Source organism: Acomys russatus, chromosome 3 (assembly GCF_903995435.1).
Source record: "Acomys russatus chromosome 3, mAcoRus1.1, whole genome shotgun sequence".
NCBI lineage: Eukaryota > Metazoa > Chordata > Mammalia > Rodentia > Muridae > Acomys > Acomys russatus.
Genome location: NC_067139.1, coordinates 40,494,507 through 40,510,308, shown reverse-complemented (window position 1 = coordinate 40,510,308; position 15,802 = coordinate 40,494,507). Strand labels below are relative to the sequence as shown.

The 15,802-nt window shown below is 42.8% G+C and overlaps 1 protein-coding gene across 2 annotated transcripts in view; it reads left to right on the top strand.

Moving 5' to 3' along the window:
- The window catches only part of Ubqln1 (ubiquilin 1), a 39,379-nt gene that overhangs the window by 9,815 nt on the left and 13,762 nt on the right, over positions 1-15,802 (top strand). For both annotated transcript variants that reach the window (XM_051172566.1, XM_051172559.1), the window contains exons 2-4: positions 7,469-7,620; positions 10,175-10,290; positions 14,180-14,442. In XM_051172566.1, the coding sequence (XP_051028523.1) occupies positions 7,469-7,620; positions 10,175-10,290; positions 14,180-14,442 (531 nt within the window). The remainder of the gene's footprint in view (positions 1-7,468; positions 7,621-10,174; positions 10,291-14,179; positions 14,443-15,802) is intronic.

Here is a 15,802-nt window from a genome sequence, read left to right as displayed (position 1 = left end):
CTCTGGTGCTCCCTATTTGACCATTTCCCCTTGGCAGGGAGGCCTGGTGGTACTCGGTAGGGGAGGAGGTCCCCTTCTGTCACAGAGCTAGGAGAGAGGAATAGGGTGAAAGAGGGAGGAACGGGAGGATACATGTGAGGGGATAACAATTGATATATAATCTGAATAAACTTCTTAAATTAAAAAGAAAAAGAAAAAAAATCCTAGAAATTAAGAAGCTATTACTTAAGTGGGTTCCTTAGACAGAGGTCAACAACTATGGCCTCACAATTCCTGTCTGTGTATTTGTATTGTGTATGGCTGGCTCCTTTTAGAGCCAACCAGTCTGGCCTCTAGAAACAAGATAGACTTTATGTATCCCTTTAGTGGAATGTTCCAATGCTCACTGGGAATCTTTTACTATGTAACAATGTGGCTTAATTGAAATGGTATGAGAGAGCTGAAAGGGACTAAGCTGAGCGCTGTCCTTGTACCTACAGTGGCTCACAGCCTTTTATAACTAGTCTCAAAGGATCCAGCACCCTCATCTGGCCTATATGGCAACCAGGCACATATGTGATACACAGACATATGTACAGGCAAAACACCATACACACAAAATAAAAACAAATAATTCTTGTTTTAAAAAAGCATAAGGAACAAATGTAAGTTTTGGAAGCAATAAAGCTGAACTTCTTAAATTTGTTCAGTTAAAAGAAAATTTTTCTTTTGTTTTAGTTTTAAATTTTAAATTGTATGAATGTGTGTATGCATGCATTTGGATAGATGTGTAGTGTGTACACCAGAGTGCGAAGACCAGAGGTATTGAAGCCCCTAGAGCTGGGGTTGCAGATAGTTGTGAGCCACTTAATGGGGTTCCCTACAAGGGTCTGCAGTCTCAGCCACTTAGCATCTCTGAGGCCATTTTTACCCTCTTGTTTGTCTGTCAAGTACATGGCTGGGTGACAGTACATTCAGCTGTCAGCACTCTTTTTCAGGCCTCATTCAGTCTTGCAGAATTGACACAACCATTATGCACTCCTTCCCTCTATCCCCACAGTTGGAAGCCACCCAGTTCCTGGCTCTTTCTTCCTTGACTGTTGCAGGCAGTCACAGCATAATGCATGATCTTCTCAAGGCTGCCCAACGTGAAGCTGACTCTATTAGCTTGTTGCTTTTCTGATTACAAAAAAACTGACAATATCATGTTTCATTAAGGAAGGAAGGAAGGAAGGAAGGGAGGAAGGGTTTGGCTTATAGTGGCAGGACCAAGAGGTAGCTGCACATTATATGAGCAGATAGAGGCATGAGTGCTGGTGCTTCACGTGCGTTTTCCTTTTCATTCAGCCTGAGACCCCAGCCCAAGGAGTGCTGCCACCAGATTTTTGGGATAGGTCTTTGCACCTTAATTAGCCAGTCTACAAATTCATTCACAGTTGTGCAGAGGTTTGTATCCTGGCCTGTTGTCAATCCTGTCAGGGTGACAATATTAACTATCCTAGTAAGCTTTTTAAGAATGGAGGCACAAGTTGCAAATTCCTTATCTGGTGTGTGTGTGTGTGTGTGTGTGTGTGTGTGTGTGTGTGTGTGTGTGTGTGTGTGTACACTAAAGCACTCATGTGCATGCATGCCAAGGCACATGCATGGAGGTCAAGGGACACTGAGTTTCAAGAATTGAACTTAGTCTGTTAGCATGAAGTGCCATGAACTCACACTTCAAACCTGAGGTACCTCTCAAAACCAAGAGGCCCTGTGAGGTTGGAGTCTCCTGTCTGTGACAATAGTTGTTAATAGACCTTTACTTTGAGAGAAGGTGATGTCACAAGTGTCTCGCAGGACTCTGCTTTTTGTTTTTTTGTTGATATGGTACCAGAAAATAATATAGCTGTGCAATAAAATGATAATTAACATAAACAGTTGGGTGTGTGTTTGTGCAGGCGTGTGCACATGTGTGTACATGCATGTGGAGGCTAGAGGCTGAGGTTGACTCCTTTGTTGCTCACTGTCTTTCTGTTTTCGGGTGCTGTCTACTGAACCAGGAGCTCGTGGTTTGGCTGGACTGCCTGGCCATGAACTCTGTAGCCAAGGATGAGGATGGCCTTAGTTAACTTCTAGCCCTCCTACTTTGATCTCCTTAGTGCTGGGATTGCGAATAGTGTACCCAGTTTACACAGTGCTAAGATTTCAGTTTGGGCCTAGTGGGTGTAGGGGATAGGCAAGCACTCTACTGAACCATGTTCCCATTCCCACTGTTAGACTGCAGATTTTACCCCTTCTGCCCTTTCTTCCGTTTTATATAAATGACACCAGACTCTACCTTCATTTGTAATTGATTTCTTTTGCATTGAGATATCTTTGATGACATGTGGCTATTGTTCCTTTATTCTTTGTTTTTGGTTTTTGGTTGGTGGTTCCCCCCCCCCCCCAAGACAGGGTTTCTCTGTGTAGCCTTGGCTGTCCTGGACTCACTTTGTAGACCAGGCTGGCTTTGAACTCACAGTAATCCGCCTGCCTCTGCCTCCCGAGTGCTAGGATTACAAACCATCGCACCCGGCCTGTTCGCTTGTTCTTGAATATTATATTATACTAAATAAATGTACAGTTGAAGAATATTTTAGTTGTTTTCACTGTTTGGTTAATGCCGGTAATGGTATTTGGAATTTCCTTGAAGGTAACTTGGTAAACCCATGAACATGTAACCTCTTAGATAAATAGTGGGGCTGTAAAGTCTTGGTAGTCAAATCCAGTGTCTACTATGAAATGTGTTGGTAAAACTGACTAACTTGTACTTCAGCCTGCAGTTGATGTGACGTCCATTACTATACACACTCTGCAAACCCTGAGTCATTCAGTGACTGTCTCTGGTTGTGATTTATAGTTACCTGATTGTGAACAAGGAAGGGCACCCTCTCCTGCCATGGAGGGTCTCTTTCACTGTTCTTCATTCGGGTTGTGTTTCTTGGTAATTTGTAAGAAATCCTTATGGAACCTGAGTTTGTGCTCTGTTGGGTTTTGGTTTGTTTGTTTGGGGTTTGGGTTGGATTTTTTTGTTTTGTTTGTTTGTTTTGGAGACAGGGTTTCACTGTATAGCCTTGCCTATCTTGGAGACCAGGCTAGCCTTGAACTCACAGTGATCCACCTGCCTCTGCCTCCCAGAGTACTGATATTAAAGGCATTTGCTACAGCCTCCAGCTGCTCTTTTGGTTTTTTAAAAGATATATTATTATTTATTATTTATGTAAATGGATGCTTTGCCTTCAGATACCTGTGAGCTGCCTTGTTGCTTATGAAGAACCAAGCTCATCCTCTACAAGAGCATCTTGGGTGCTCTTCACAGCCCATCCATCTCTCCAGCCCCTCTGCTGGTTATCTGTGTGGCAGCTGTTTTATCTATGACTTGTATTGTTTTTGAGATAGGGTCTTACTGTGTAGACCAGGATGGCCTCCATCTTACAGAGATCTGCCTGCCTCTACCTCCCAAGTGCTGAGCTTAAAGGGGTGTGTCACCATATCTACCTAAAATATCCATATTATTATCTCCTTCCTTCCAAACCCCTGCTGGGGAATGCTGAGGATTTTACCAAAGGTTACCTGTGTGCTAGGCAAGAGCCACATCCTCAGCCCTAAAATTCTCTTTTGGCAGTATGAAAAGTTGGATTCTAGCCAGGCGTGGTGGCACACGCCTTTAATCCCAGCACTTGGGAGGCAGAGGTAGGTGGATCGCCGTGAGTTCGAGGCCAGCCTGGTCTATAAAGCGAGTCCAGGACAGCCAGGAAGGACTACAGAGAGAAATCTTGTCTTGAAAAACCAAAAAACAAGCAAACAAACAAACAAAAAAGAAGCTGTATTTTAAAATTAGGTCTGGTGGTCAGTCTTTGTGTACACAGTCTGCTATGCGATCCAGGTATATTTATTTGTTTTTTGTTTATCCTTCCTGCTTTGTACACCACCACCCCTGCCATTTCCTTTCAGATAAAGTATTTTGCATTTTTCCAGTTGCCTCCTTTATTAGGTTGATAGCTATATACTGTTTTTATACCTTTTGGAGATTTCTCCATGAGTTTTATAAATTGTCCAAGTCAGAAAGTACTTGCTACCTCCTAGAATAATGTACAGATCATAGAACTCTTAGCTCCATGTACTCTGGATTTCCTGCATTTCCTGTCAAGTTAAGATTCATAAGAGCACCGGGGCGTTGGTGGCGCACGCCTTTAATCCCAGCACTTGTGAGGCAGAGGCAGGCGGATCACTGTGAGTTCAAGGCCAGCCTGGTCTACAAAGTAAGGCCGGGACAGTCAAGGCTACACAGAGACACCCTGTCTTGAAAAAAAAAATAATGTTCATAAGGGCTTTGTAAAATTGGTTTTGATTAAGAGTTGCTTGTAGCCAGGCATGGTGGCAGAAGCAGGCAGATGTCTTAAGTTCCAGGATAATCAAGGCTACACAGAGAAACTCTGATTTGGGGGAGGGGGCTATACAGTTTTTCATTCTTAGTCCTTCATCCAGGATCATTTTCCTGTGGCTGAAGGGCCCTGTTACATTTCCTAAACTGTGTGTTCTCTAGGTGTCAGATTATCTGTTTATGTGAGTGTGAAAAAATCCTGTGAGTTGTTTCATTTGTTTTTACATTTCAGTTTAATTTTGAGGAATTTTTACTAGATATAAAAGTTTGTAATCAAGTGTAAGCAGGTAGGAGCCGAGAGATGGTGCTCCTCAGTGGTAGAGAACTTGCCTACGCTGTAGAAGGTCATGGGCTCTGTCAGTGAGTAGGAGTCACAGAGTAAGTACCTTTTCAGGTTGTGGGCTTTTGCCGAGTAATATAGGTTTAACGTTCCTGCATAGCAGTTCCTGCCCTGAGAGCCCACTTCTTCTCAGTGCTGAGTATCTCCGTGATTGCACACAGCTCATCTGCTGAGGAATATCATGCTTGCTTCCAGTGTTGGGCCTTTGTAGATCTACATGAAAGTTTTAATATTAGTCAACTGTCTTCAGTTCCTTGGGGTAAATATAAAGTAGTGGGTGCTGAGTTTCATGCTGAGAGAATGTCTGGCTTCTGCAGTGGCTCTCCCTTCTGCAGCCTCATCCCAGTCCTTGCCAGCACTTGGTGGTGCCAGTATTCCGAATTTTGATAGTTTTAATGTATGTCTGTTGTTTATCTCTTTGATTTAGTTTTACATCTTCCTAGTGTGATGGAGCATCTTTCATGCTAATTTGTTGTCTGTATATCTCTGGTGAAGTGCCTGCTTTTGGCCCATTTTTAAATTGGGTTATTGTCAGGTTTTATGAGTTTTTTGTATATTTGGACAATAGTTTATTGAATATGCCTTTTGCAAAAGGCTTTTTTTTTTTTTTTTTTTTTTTTTTTGCCTTGACTATTGTTCATCTTCTAATTTCTTGAAAGTTTTGTTTTTGGGTTGTTTGGTTGGTTTTTCGAGACAGGGTTGCTCTGTGTAGGCTTGGTTGTCTTGGGCTCCCTATATAAACTAGGCTGGCCTCAAAAGTCACATCAATCTGCCTGCCTCTGAGTGTGGGATCAAAGGCATGCACCACCATGCTTGGCTTTGAAAGATGTTTTTAATTGGCACCCAGTAGGGCTTTTAAATGCCAGAGACTTAATAAGACCTTCCTGCTCCTCTCTTTCTTTCCCTCCTTCCCTTGCATTGGCTAGGGCTTTGAAGACCAGGTGTCCCCAGTGCACACTCCCAGCTCTGTCACTGAATTTAGAAGGAGCCATCTACCAGCTTATAGTTAAGAGTGTGCTTTGTAGGCACACTTCTGTCTAGTTTAAGATGCCTTTTTTCTGTTTTTTAATTTGCTGAGTTTTACCATGAAGGAATGCTATCAAAATGCCTTCCTGATGATGACTGTGTGGCTTTTCTTCGCAGTTAACCCGGTAAGCTACCTGTCTCTAGTAATAAGAGAAACATTCTCCTGTTTCTATAAGAGATTGCCTATTTTGCTAGTTTTTGTCTTTCAAGAAAATGGGGAGCCTTGAGCATAGCTCATTTGCAAGCATGAGGACCTGAGTTTGGCCCCCGTGCACGCATACACCACACTCACACACACATGGAAAGTGGGCAGTGTGCCTGAGGAAAGCTGCACAGCACCGTGTGTTTTATCAGGAGGATACAGATCTACTTAAGTGTTGGTGTGGCTGTGGAGAAACCGGAATCCTGCTGTAAAGCTAGGAGTATAAAATGGACACCAACAATCAAAAGGGATGTTCTGACTATAAAGGCAAATGAAACACAGACACGTGCTGCATGAATAAACTGTTGATGAAAAGGACAGGGATGAGTTTATTCTTGAACCAAATATAAATTGACTATGGCCCAGGAGCATGTGCGAGGCTATCTTGAAAGGCTTGTTCTAGCTGGGTGTGATGGCACACACCTTTACTCCAAGCCACCAAGCCCGGCTCAGACGGTTTCTTACTTATAATGGTCTCTTAGTTTGGGGGTTTTGGTTTGGTTTTTTGTTTGTTTGGCTTCTTTAGATTTGGAGTATTTTTTTATTAGGGTCACTTACTGATGTTAAGTTCTTCCAAAAGCATTTCAGATAAGGAACCCTTGGCCCTTCTCAGGAGCTTTATGTTCTTGTAATGTGTTTTGTTGTGTAGTGATGATCGTGTTGAAACCTACTACTGTAAAGATGGGGTAGAGTTGAGTTTCCCAGACCACTCTGAGGTTTTCTGATTTGAATAAAACCTCTGTATTTTGGTTATTTTAATACAGACTTAAGAAATGGTGATCAGAGCTGGGTGCGGTAGTGCACGCCTGTAATCCCAGCACTCAAGGAGGCAGAGGCAGGTGGATCTCTTGAGTCCAGGACAGCCAAGGCTACACAGAGAAACCCTATCTTGAAAAACTGAAAAGAAAAAGAGATGGTAGTGAGTGCCTGTAGTGTCCTGTTCTTTATCTGCATGTGAAGGCTGTTCTGTTCTCTCTAACAAGCAGGTCCCCAGTTTTTCCTGATTTTGTTTGTTTGTTTTTCTAATCTTTTGGTTTTCAGTTCTGGAAAGCCTTCCTCAACTGTCCTTTGTGCATTCTTTCTCTGTTTATAGTTTATTTGACTCTATGAAAAAGACTTTACTATTTACTATGTACTTTCCTGGTGCTGCTATGGTGGGGATGGTCAGTATAAAGGCTGAGAATGTGAGCATGCCTGTGTGTGTATTGGAATTAAAAAGAAAGAAAGGGGCTAAAGATGGAAGTTCAAGGGACAGTGATAGTGAGCTTATCAAGAGCTAATTTGAGACCTCAACTATATTCGGTCCTGTTGATATAAGAAGGAAACACCCACATATTTTCAGCATATGCAGTGAGTCCTTTGTGGTAGAGATGGGACCATTGCACACCAAGGCAGGAGCGCACTGTTTGTGTCAGAGTCGTGGGACCTTCTAGAGGAACTTCACAAGCCAGTCTGGGTGGTGTGCTGCAGACTCCCATATTAATAAAAATAAATGTTATTTATTCTTTATCTTACTCAGTTCAAAGAAGAAATCTCTAAACGTTTCAAATCTCATACTGACCAACTTGTGTTGATATTTGCTGGAAAAATTTTAAAAGATCAAGATACTTTGAGTCAGCATGGAATTCAAGATGGACTTACTGTTCACCTTGTCATCAAAACACAGAACAGGTATGTCTTTTTTAAATAACCAGTTTAGGCTTTAAAGGGCTTTCCTTACCATTTAACCTTATTTAAATGGTTAAAGGACTTTTCTTTGTTTCTGTTGATAGCAAAGTGTTTGGTGAATAGCAGCAGTGTCACTCCATGCCAGCACATTTGTTATGTAAACAATTCTGTGAGGGGGACTGGGGTGCAAATCCAGGGCGGCTCCCCATTTCAAACTTTAGAAAAGTCAGCTGGTCATTATGTAGAAATCTTTTGAGTTAGGTAACAACTTATTTTTAAAGATGTTCTCTTTGCTTTAGGGAAACTTTTAGACATGATTTTGGTAACATGTTAGTAAACTACAGATCAATCATACTTTTGTGTTTGGTTGGTTTTTTTCAAGACAGATTTCTCTGTTTTAGCTCTGACTGTCTTGGAACGTACTCATAGACTAAGCTAGCCTCGAGCTTACAGAGGTCCACCTGCCTCTGTCTCCTGAGTACTGGGACTAAAGGTGTGTGCCACCAACCACCTACCTGGTCTATCTTAATTTATTAATGTGTGATATTTTTTGAAAGAAATTTACTTTTTATCATTATTGTTCTGAATATCATGTAAATTTTTGTTTCGTCACTAGTGAGAGAGCTGCATCACACTTACTTGAATATGGAATTTTGTTGTATCATATACTACTATACAAATGCCTAAGATAAGGTAATGGGGTAAATGACAAAAGCCTCCTAAAACTTCTTCACGCTCTATTATTATTAGCTTTGTGGCTAGCCTTGGCTTGCTGTGCTGCATAGCCTGGGTCAGCCTGAGTCTGTTGCCATGTTGCCTTCACATCCCCAGTACTGGAAGCATATTTGTGTTGCCACACTAGCTTTCTTTTGGAGGCAGCGTCAGTGTAGTCCAGGCCGACCATGAACTTATTCCTCCCGCCTTAGTATCCTGAGTGCGGGGTGATAGGTGTGCCTCACTGTGGGCTGTGAGCCTCATTCTTCCCACCCTCCCTGTGCTGCAGACAACGGCCGAAAGCATTGTAATGAAGTGTATCTTTCAAAGGCTCGATGTGCACTCGCTCTGGGGGCTTCTCTCAGGGCATTTGTACCCTTGGCAGGCTTTTGTGTGGTGTTCACTCAGGGGTGGATGAGGAAATGTGCTCCTCCTGTGCTTTTCTGTGTGCTCGATGACTTCTTGCATGACAGTGGTCCAGCTTTACTGAGGACACATGCAAATAACTGATGTGCACAGAGCACGCATACACATACATGATGGCTCATACTGAGCTGTCAAGCAAGTATAAGACCGATTCTGATTTCTGGGATGTTGAAGTGAAAAACAGACCTTTGAATCAGTGAACAAAATGGTGAGGTCCATAATCTTACCTGCTGTCAGATGAATGTGGCTTCTCTAATATAGTCCTGCTGTGTTAAATTTCTCTAAGTAAAGATGGCACCCTATTGTTAGTGTCAAAGCCCAAGCCTTGGCTGCCTTAAGCTAGCTCAACCCCTAGTCCAGGGAAACAGACAAGTAATGCTGAAGATAGAGAAGGGAAATCCATTGGATGTAGTCATACTGGGAAGAACAACAGTCCAGTGACAGCCTTTCCATCCTCATCTTCTGGGTCTTGACAAAACGTTAGGTTTAAATAGATGTTAAGAGGTTTACATGACTAGATAATCCTTAGTAAAAGTGAGGCCTGCCTACCCACCCTTCCTTGTCGTGGCTTCAGTCTACAATGTGGCATATCCAGTTGTCAAAACTGATGAAATGGCATTCCAGGAGTCAGACTCTCTCTCCCTCTAGTTGGCACCAAGTCTCCAGCTTTTTTCCTTTACCCAGCATGGGATTCCAGGGGAAGCTAGCTCCTTGGACCAGAGGCACATGGGATGCAGTCTTGACTTTTGCCTAATTACATAGTGATACCAGAACAAGCCCGCTCAACAACTCTCCCCTTTATCATAGCCAGTGCCTTGCCAATCCATCAGCTTCTGTGCTTGGACACGTACGTGTGGGTATATACACAGGCACACTCATGTGCACTTTTGGAGGTGTCTGATTCTTCTGGAGCTGTGGTTGTGAGCCACCTGATGTGGGTGCTGGAAACTAAGTACAGTCCTCTGGAAGAGCAGCAAACGATCTTAACTATGGAGCCATCTCTCCAGCCCCTTAAGTGTCTTCTTACGGTTTTTACTTTTAACATGTTCAAAGACTTAGGTTATACTACCCCTAACCATGGATCTAGCAAATGGTTTAAGTGTTTGAGCTCTATGGGCGTTACTGGCTGTGATTATGTTCTGTGAGGTGACTAATTGCCCTTTCCTAAACAATCATTGTGATTGAAAGCAATGAAACATTCATGTATACTATATTCAGAGAGGAGGCCAATAGTCATTTTATAATAAAGCTTTACTGTGCTTCCAGTATTTGTTCATGACACTCAGCTGTTTCAGGCAGGGTATTGATGACATTCTGTTTACAAGAACTTACCCTTTGTCTGGCTATTAGAATTTTAGAACTTCTTTTAAAAATAATGAGTTCTGCATCTTACATTGTGATTTAATTGTTTCACTAGGCCACAGGATCATTCAACTCAGCAAACAAATACCACTGGAAACAATGTGACCAGTGCACCAGCTCCTAATAGTGACTCCACATCTGGCTCTGCTGCTAACAGCCCTTTTGGCTTAGGTGAGTGTTGTTTTAGTGGTTCTTTAGATAGTGAGTTAAATGTTCTCTTCCTCTAAGGGCAGTTTTAGATAAAGTGACAAGATAAAAGACAAGTCACTTACCAGGCCTGGTGGCACACACCTTTAATCCCAGCACTTGGGAGGCAGAGGCAGGCCGATCTCTGTCAGTTTAAGGCCACCCTGGTCTACAAGGAAGGTCCAGGACAGCCAAGACTACAAGAGAAACCCTGTCTCAAACAAAATAAAACCAACCCCAAAAAAAGACAAATCACGTAACAAAACAAGTTTTAAAAGCTTTTCATGGCTTACTTCTATAATTGTGTTAAGAAATAGCTTGGAGCCAGGCGATGGTGATGGCACACCTATAATCCCAGTACTTGGGGGCAGAGGTAGGCCGATCTCTGAGGACAGCCTAGTCTACAGAGTGAGATTCAGGACAGCCAGAGCTCTGTTCTGTTCTCGTTTGTTTTGTTTTGTTTTGTTTTTCAAGACAGGGTTTCTCTGTTACACAGAGCCCTGGCTGTCCTGGACTCTCTTTGTAGACCAGGCTGGCCTAGAACTCAGATCTGCCTGCCTCTGGAGTGCTGGGATTAAAGACATGCACCACCACACCTGTGTGTATGTGGTTTTTGTTGTTGTTGCTTTGTTTGGCTTTTTAAAAAGATTTATTTATTTTATGTATGTATGAGAGCTCTGTGTGTATGCGTGAACACCAAATGAGAGCATCAGATCACATTACAGATGGTTTTGAGCCACGATGTGGTTGTTGGGTATTGAACTCAGGGCCTCTGGAAGAGCAGACAGTGCACTTACCCCTGAGCCATCTCTCCAGCCCCCACACCTGTGTTTTTTTAATGAAAGAGATGTAGCCTCTGTGTACCTTGTAATCTGACTACCATGTAATTGCATCTGAGGATACAGTTAGTAGATGAGCTGTGATCAAGTGAGTAATAATTTTTTTTCATTGTGTAAGGAAGGTACCCGGTAGACTATACTAGTTTTGGTGTTTGTTTGTTTGTTTTTTGTGTCTTGTGTTTTGTTTGAAAAAGTCTTGCAAATGTAGCCTAGGTTAGTCTTCCACATTGGCTTTCCAAGTGTGGAGATTATATGTAGATAGCATCACTCTGGACTTGGATTAGTTACTTGGAAACTGTCCTAGGGGCCGGAGAGATAACTCAGTTTTTAAGAGATGGCTCATTGTTTGCTCTTGCAGAGGACCCAGTTCAGTTCCCAGCACCCATATTGTGGCTCACAACCATCTTATAATTCCAGTTTCAAGAGACCTGACACTCTCTTCTGACCCCCATGAACACTGAGCATGCCTGTGGTGCACATACATGCAGGCAGGCAAAACACTCATAAGCATAAAATAATAAATAATTAACAGCCAGATGTGGTGACACTTGCCTTTGATTCCAGCACTTGGGAGGCAGAGGAAGACAGATTGCTGTGAATTCAAGGCCAGCTTGGTCTACAAAGCAAATCCAGAACAGCCAAGGCTACACAGAGAAACCACATCTCAATAAAAACAAAACAAACAACCCTAATAACTATAATAATCTCTAATACTTTTTAAAAATCTTGAAACAGTCTTAAACATGTGAAAGAACTGTTTGCTGAGTATCAATAGTGAAGCATCTCCTGTCAGCCCAAAACCACTTTCCTTTTCCTCCTCCTGCTCCCCCCACCCACTCCCCCCCCCCCCCCCCCCCCACCCCCCCCCTCCCACCGCAGCTGCCTTTTCCTCCTGCCTCCTCCCTGCTGCAGCTGCCTTTTCCTCCTGCCTCCTCCCCACCACAGCTGCCTTTTCCTCCTGCCTCCTCCCTGCTGCAGCTGCCTTTTCCTCCTGCCTCCTCCCTGCTGCAGCTGCCTTTTCCTCCTGCCTCCTCCCTGCTGCAGCTGCCTTTTCCTCCTGCCTCCCCCTGCGCAGCTGCCTTTTCCTCCTGCCTCCTCCCCACCACAGCTGCCTTTTCCTCCTGCCTCCTCCCCGCTGCAGCTGCCTTTTCCTCCTGCCTCCTCCCCGCCGCAGCTGCCTTTTCCTCCTGCCTCCTCCCTGCCCTCCTCCCCTGTCTTGTCCCCCTGCATGCTGGGCAGGCACTTCATACTCAACTTCTCCAGCCCCACTCTGCTGTTCTTACTCAGGTGCAAATGTTGAGATTTTTGTTGAGGAAAAATGTTTGAAGCTAATAAAAGGTAGACTAAATAGAATGGCTTAAATGTCTTTATCAGCCCTCTAAGGCTGCAGCTAGTCTAGTTTTTCTTAAGTATCATTTTCACATGTTAGGAATCACACCTTTTTACCCTTTGCATAAGAATTTTTCGGTAACTCAATCATAGTGTGCCAATATGTAGTACACAAGTTTTAGAGCATGGCATTGATTTACTGTGCCACACACAATACTAATAATAAATAAGTGTGTGTCTGTCTGTCTGTGTGTGTGTTTAGGTTTAGGGTTACACAGGGATGAGTCTCCAGTTGCTTCTCTTCTCCTTCCATGACTGGTGGGTGGGTCTGGAAGTTTGACATTTATTCCATTAGACTTTCTGATGACCATCTCCATCAGCCTGTGGCTATCCAGGGCACTTTCACTATTATGCCTCATTAGTATACTGATCTATAGAGCGTGCTATAAATAGCAAAAGGCACTCAAAATGCCTAGGTTTTTAGGAACCCTGTGAGAGATCAAGAAAGAATAAATATGTTGTATTATACTAGACAGGCAAAGAAAAACATGTCTACTTGATTTTGTTAATTATCAAAGTTAGGGCTGGTGAGATAGCTCAGCAGTTAAGACACTGGCTGCTCTTCCAGAGATCCTGAATTGAGTTCCCAGCAACCACATGTTGGCTGACAACCATTTATAAAGGGATCTGATGTCCTCTTCTGGCATGCAGGTGTATATGAAGACAGAACACTTCTACATTTAAAAATAAACAGACAAATAAGTCAAAGTTGGAAATTTGGCTAATTTTGGTTGTAGGATGTGTTTGGGGTTCAGAGGTCAACTGTGACATTCACCAGAAAGAAGCAGTTTATATGAAGTAAAATTCGTTTTGGCACATGGTTTCAGCTGATGGACTGCTGCCCCTTGCCTGTGGTATGGCAAGGAGGGCACAGCAGAGAGCTGTGTCCCTTACAGTGACCATTGTCCTGAAGCTTCTGCTCAGGACAGACTAAGAAGAGGCAGGTGAGTCTGTAAGTTGTGCTTTATCTCAGAGCTGCTAATCATGTGCCAGAAGATTATCTGGGGTGGGGGAGAACAGAAACAAGGTATTGATCATTTCAGAACTCTGTTTTGCCTCTCTGGTCAGATGGTCAGTCATAAGACCAGCAGTGTCTGTCTCCCATGTTAATCCTTTCGTTCATCCCCTTTTCCTTGGGTGTCTGGGTTCAGACAGTTCTTGAAACACAAAAATAGTGTCTGCTGATATTGGTGGGATAGTAACAGGAACATCTGTCTGCCGTGGGTGAGGTTAACTCAGAACAAACTGCTAGCAGTGTGTGCTGTAGGATAGTGATGGAGTGTACATGCAGACTCCAATATGGAGTACAAGAACATCTTTATAATACACATATAGAAGTCCCTTGTTTGTAACAGCAAAACGTCCCTTCAATCACTGCACTGTATAGCCCATTGAGCTACGAACTCATTAGCACCATGATCACCTTCATCAGTGCCACCAGCTGAGGATCAAGGTTTTGGGGCAACACTTCATATCTAGGCCTTAGTCTAGGAATTAAAGCTGAATAGTACAATAGTAAGTATAACATAATATCTTAAAAATGAGTGGTAGAACTGTTATGCTTATATATTATAGAGTTAATGATTCTTCATATTTCAGCACAAACTTGTGATTTTCATTTTTGTTTTTCCCTCTTATCCTTTAAGGTGGACTTGGAGGACTTGCAGGTCTGAGTAGCTTGGGTTTAAATACCACCAACTTCTCTGAACTGCAGAGCCAAATGCAACGGCAGCTTTTGTCTAACCCTGAAATGATGGTCCAGATCATGGAAAATCCCTTCGTCCAGAGCATGCTCTCAAACCCTGACCTGATGCGGCAGTTGATTATGGCCAATCCACAGATGCAGCAGTTGATACAGAGAAATCCAGAGATTAGTCATATGCTTAATAACCCAGATATAATGAGACAAGTATGTAAAAAAGGATTTCCTTTCACTTGACTAAATAAGTTTTATTTCCATATAATAAAATTTTATATATAATAAGGTTTTATTTATATATAATAAAATATCTTTATATAAATTGAAAGATAAAATATGTTCTTTTCTGTGGTTCCAGAGATTGCCTTGTGTGTGTACTGTACAGTTAAAGAGAATCCCAACCATTATTTGAGGAAAGTCAGCAAAATATTGATGTTAATCTGGTCTGGTTGAACTCTGAATTTTCTACTATGCTTGAAAATTCTTTTTTTAAAAAACACTTCTGCCGGGCATGGTGGCACACACCTTTAATCTCAGTACTTGGGAGGCAGAGGCAGACAGATAATCTGAGTTTGAGGCCAGCCTGGTCTACGAAGCGAGTCCAGGACAGCCAAGGTTACACAGAGAAACCCTGTCTGGAAAAACCAAAAAGAAAAAACACTTCTTAGGAGATGAACTTTTCATGCCCATTTCTCCTCAGTATTGTGTGTCAGAGAAAAGGGTCCTAAAGTGCAGAATGGAGAGGTGACATCAGTGCCCTACTCCACACACATTTAAAACAAATGAAAAAGCAGTTTGGGAAGAGGAGAACACCATTTAGATTAAGTATGGTGGCACACGGCTTTAATCACAGTACTTGGGAGGAGAGGCAGGAGTTTGAGGCCAGCCTAGTCTACATAGTGAGTTCTAGTACAGCAGAGAATACGGACAGAACCTTGTCTCAAAAACTGGCTGGGGGTGGGCTGGGGTGGGGTTGAGGTTTTAAGAAATTAAAAAGTCTATTTTTGGAGATGGATTGTTTACTCAAACACACTACTTTGTGATGTCCTGTGAATTTGTTATTTTTAGAGATGAAAGCCACCAGGACGTTTAAGAAGTACTCTCCTAGCTTAAATATAGCAAATTTGGCTTAAAACTCTTTTTAAAAATTATTTATTTTATTTGCATTCGTGTTTTGCCTACATGTATGCCTATGAGAGTGTGTCCCAGCCTCTGGAACTGGAGTTATATACAGTTGTGAGCTCCATGTGGTTGCCGGGAATTGAACTTAGCACGTCTGGAAATGCAGCCAGTGCTCTTAACCACTGAGCCACCTCTCCAACACCTCCCCCCGCCCCCAGCTTAAAAATCTTAGTTGGCCTTTTTGATTGTAGAATTTGATGGCACCTCATCCTGTAAAACAGAATTAGTAGAGCCGGGCATTGTGGCACACACCTTTAATCCCAGCACTCAGGAGGCAGAGGCAGGTGGATCACTGAGTTCGAGTCCAGCCTGCTCTACAAAAAGAAGCCAAGATAGTCAGTGCTCTGTGTAACAGAGAAACACTGTCTCAAAAAACCAAACCAAAACA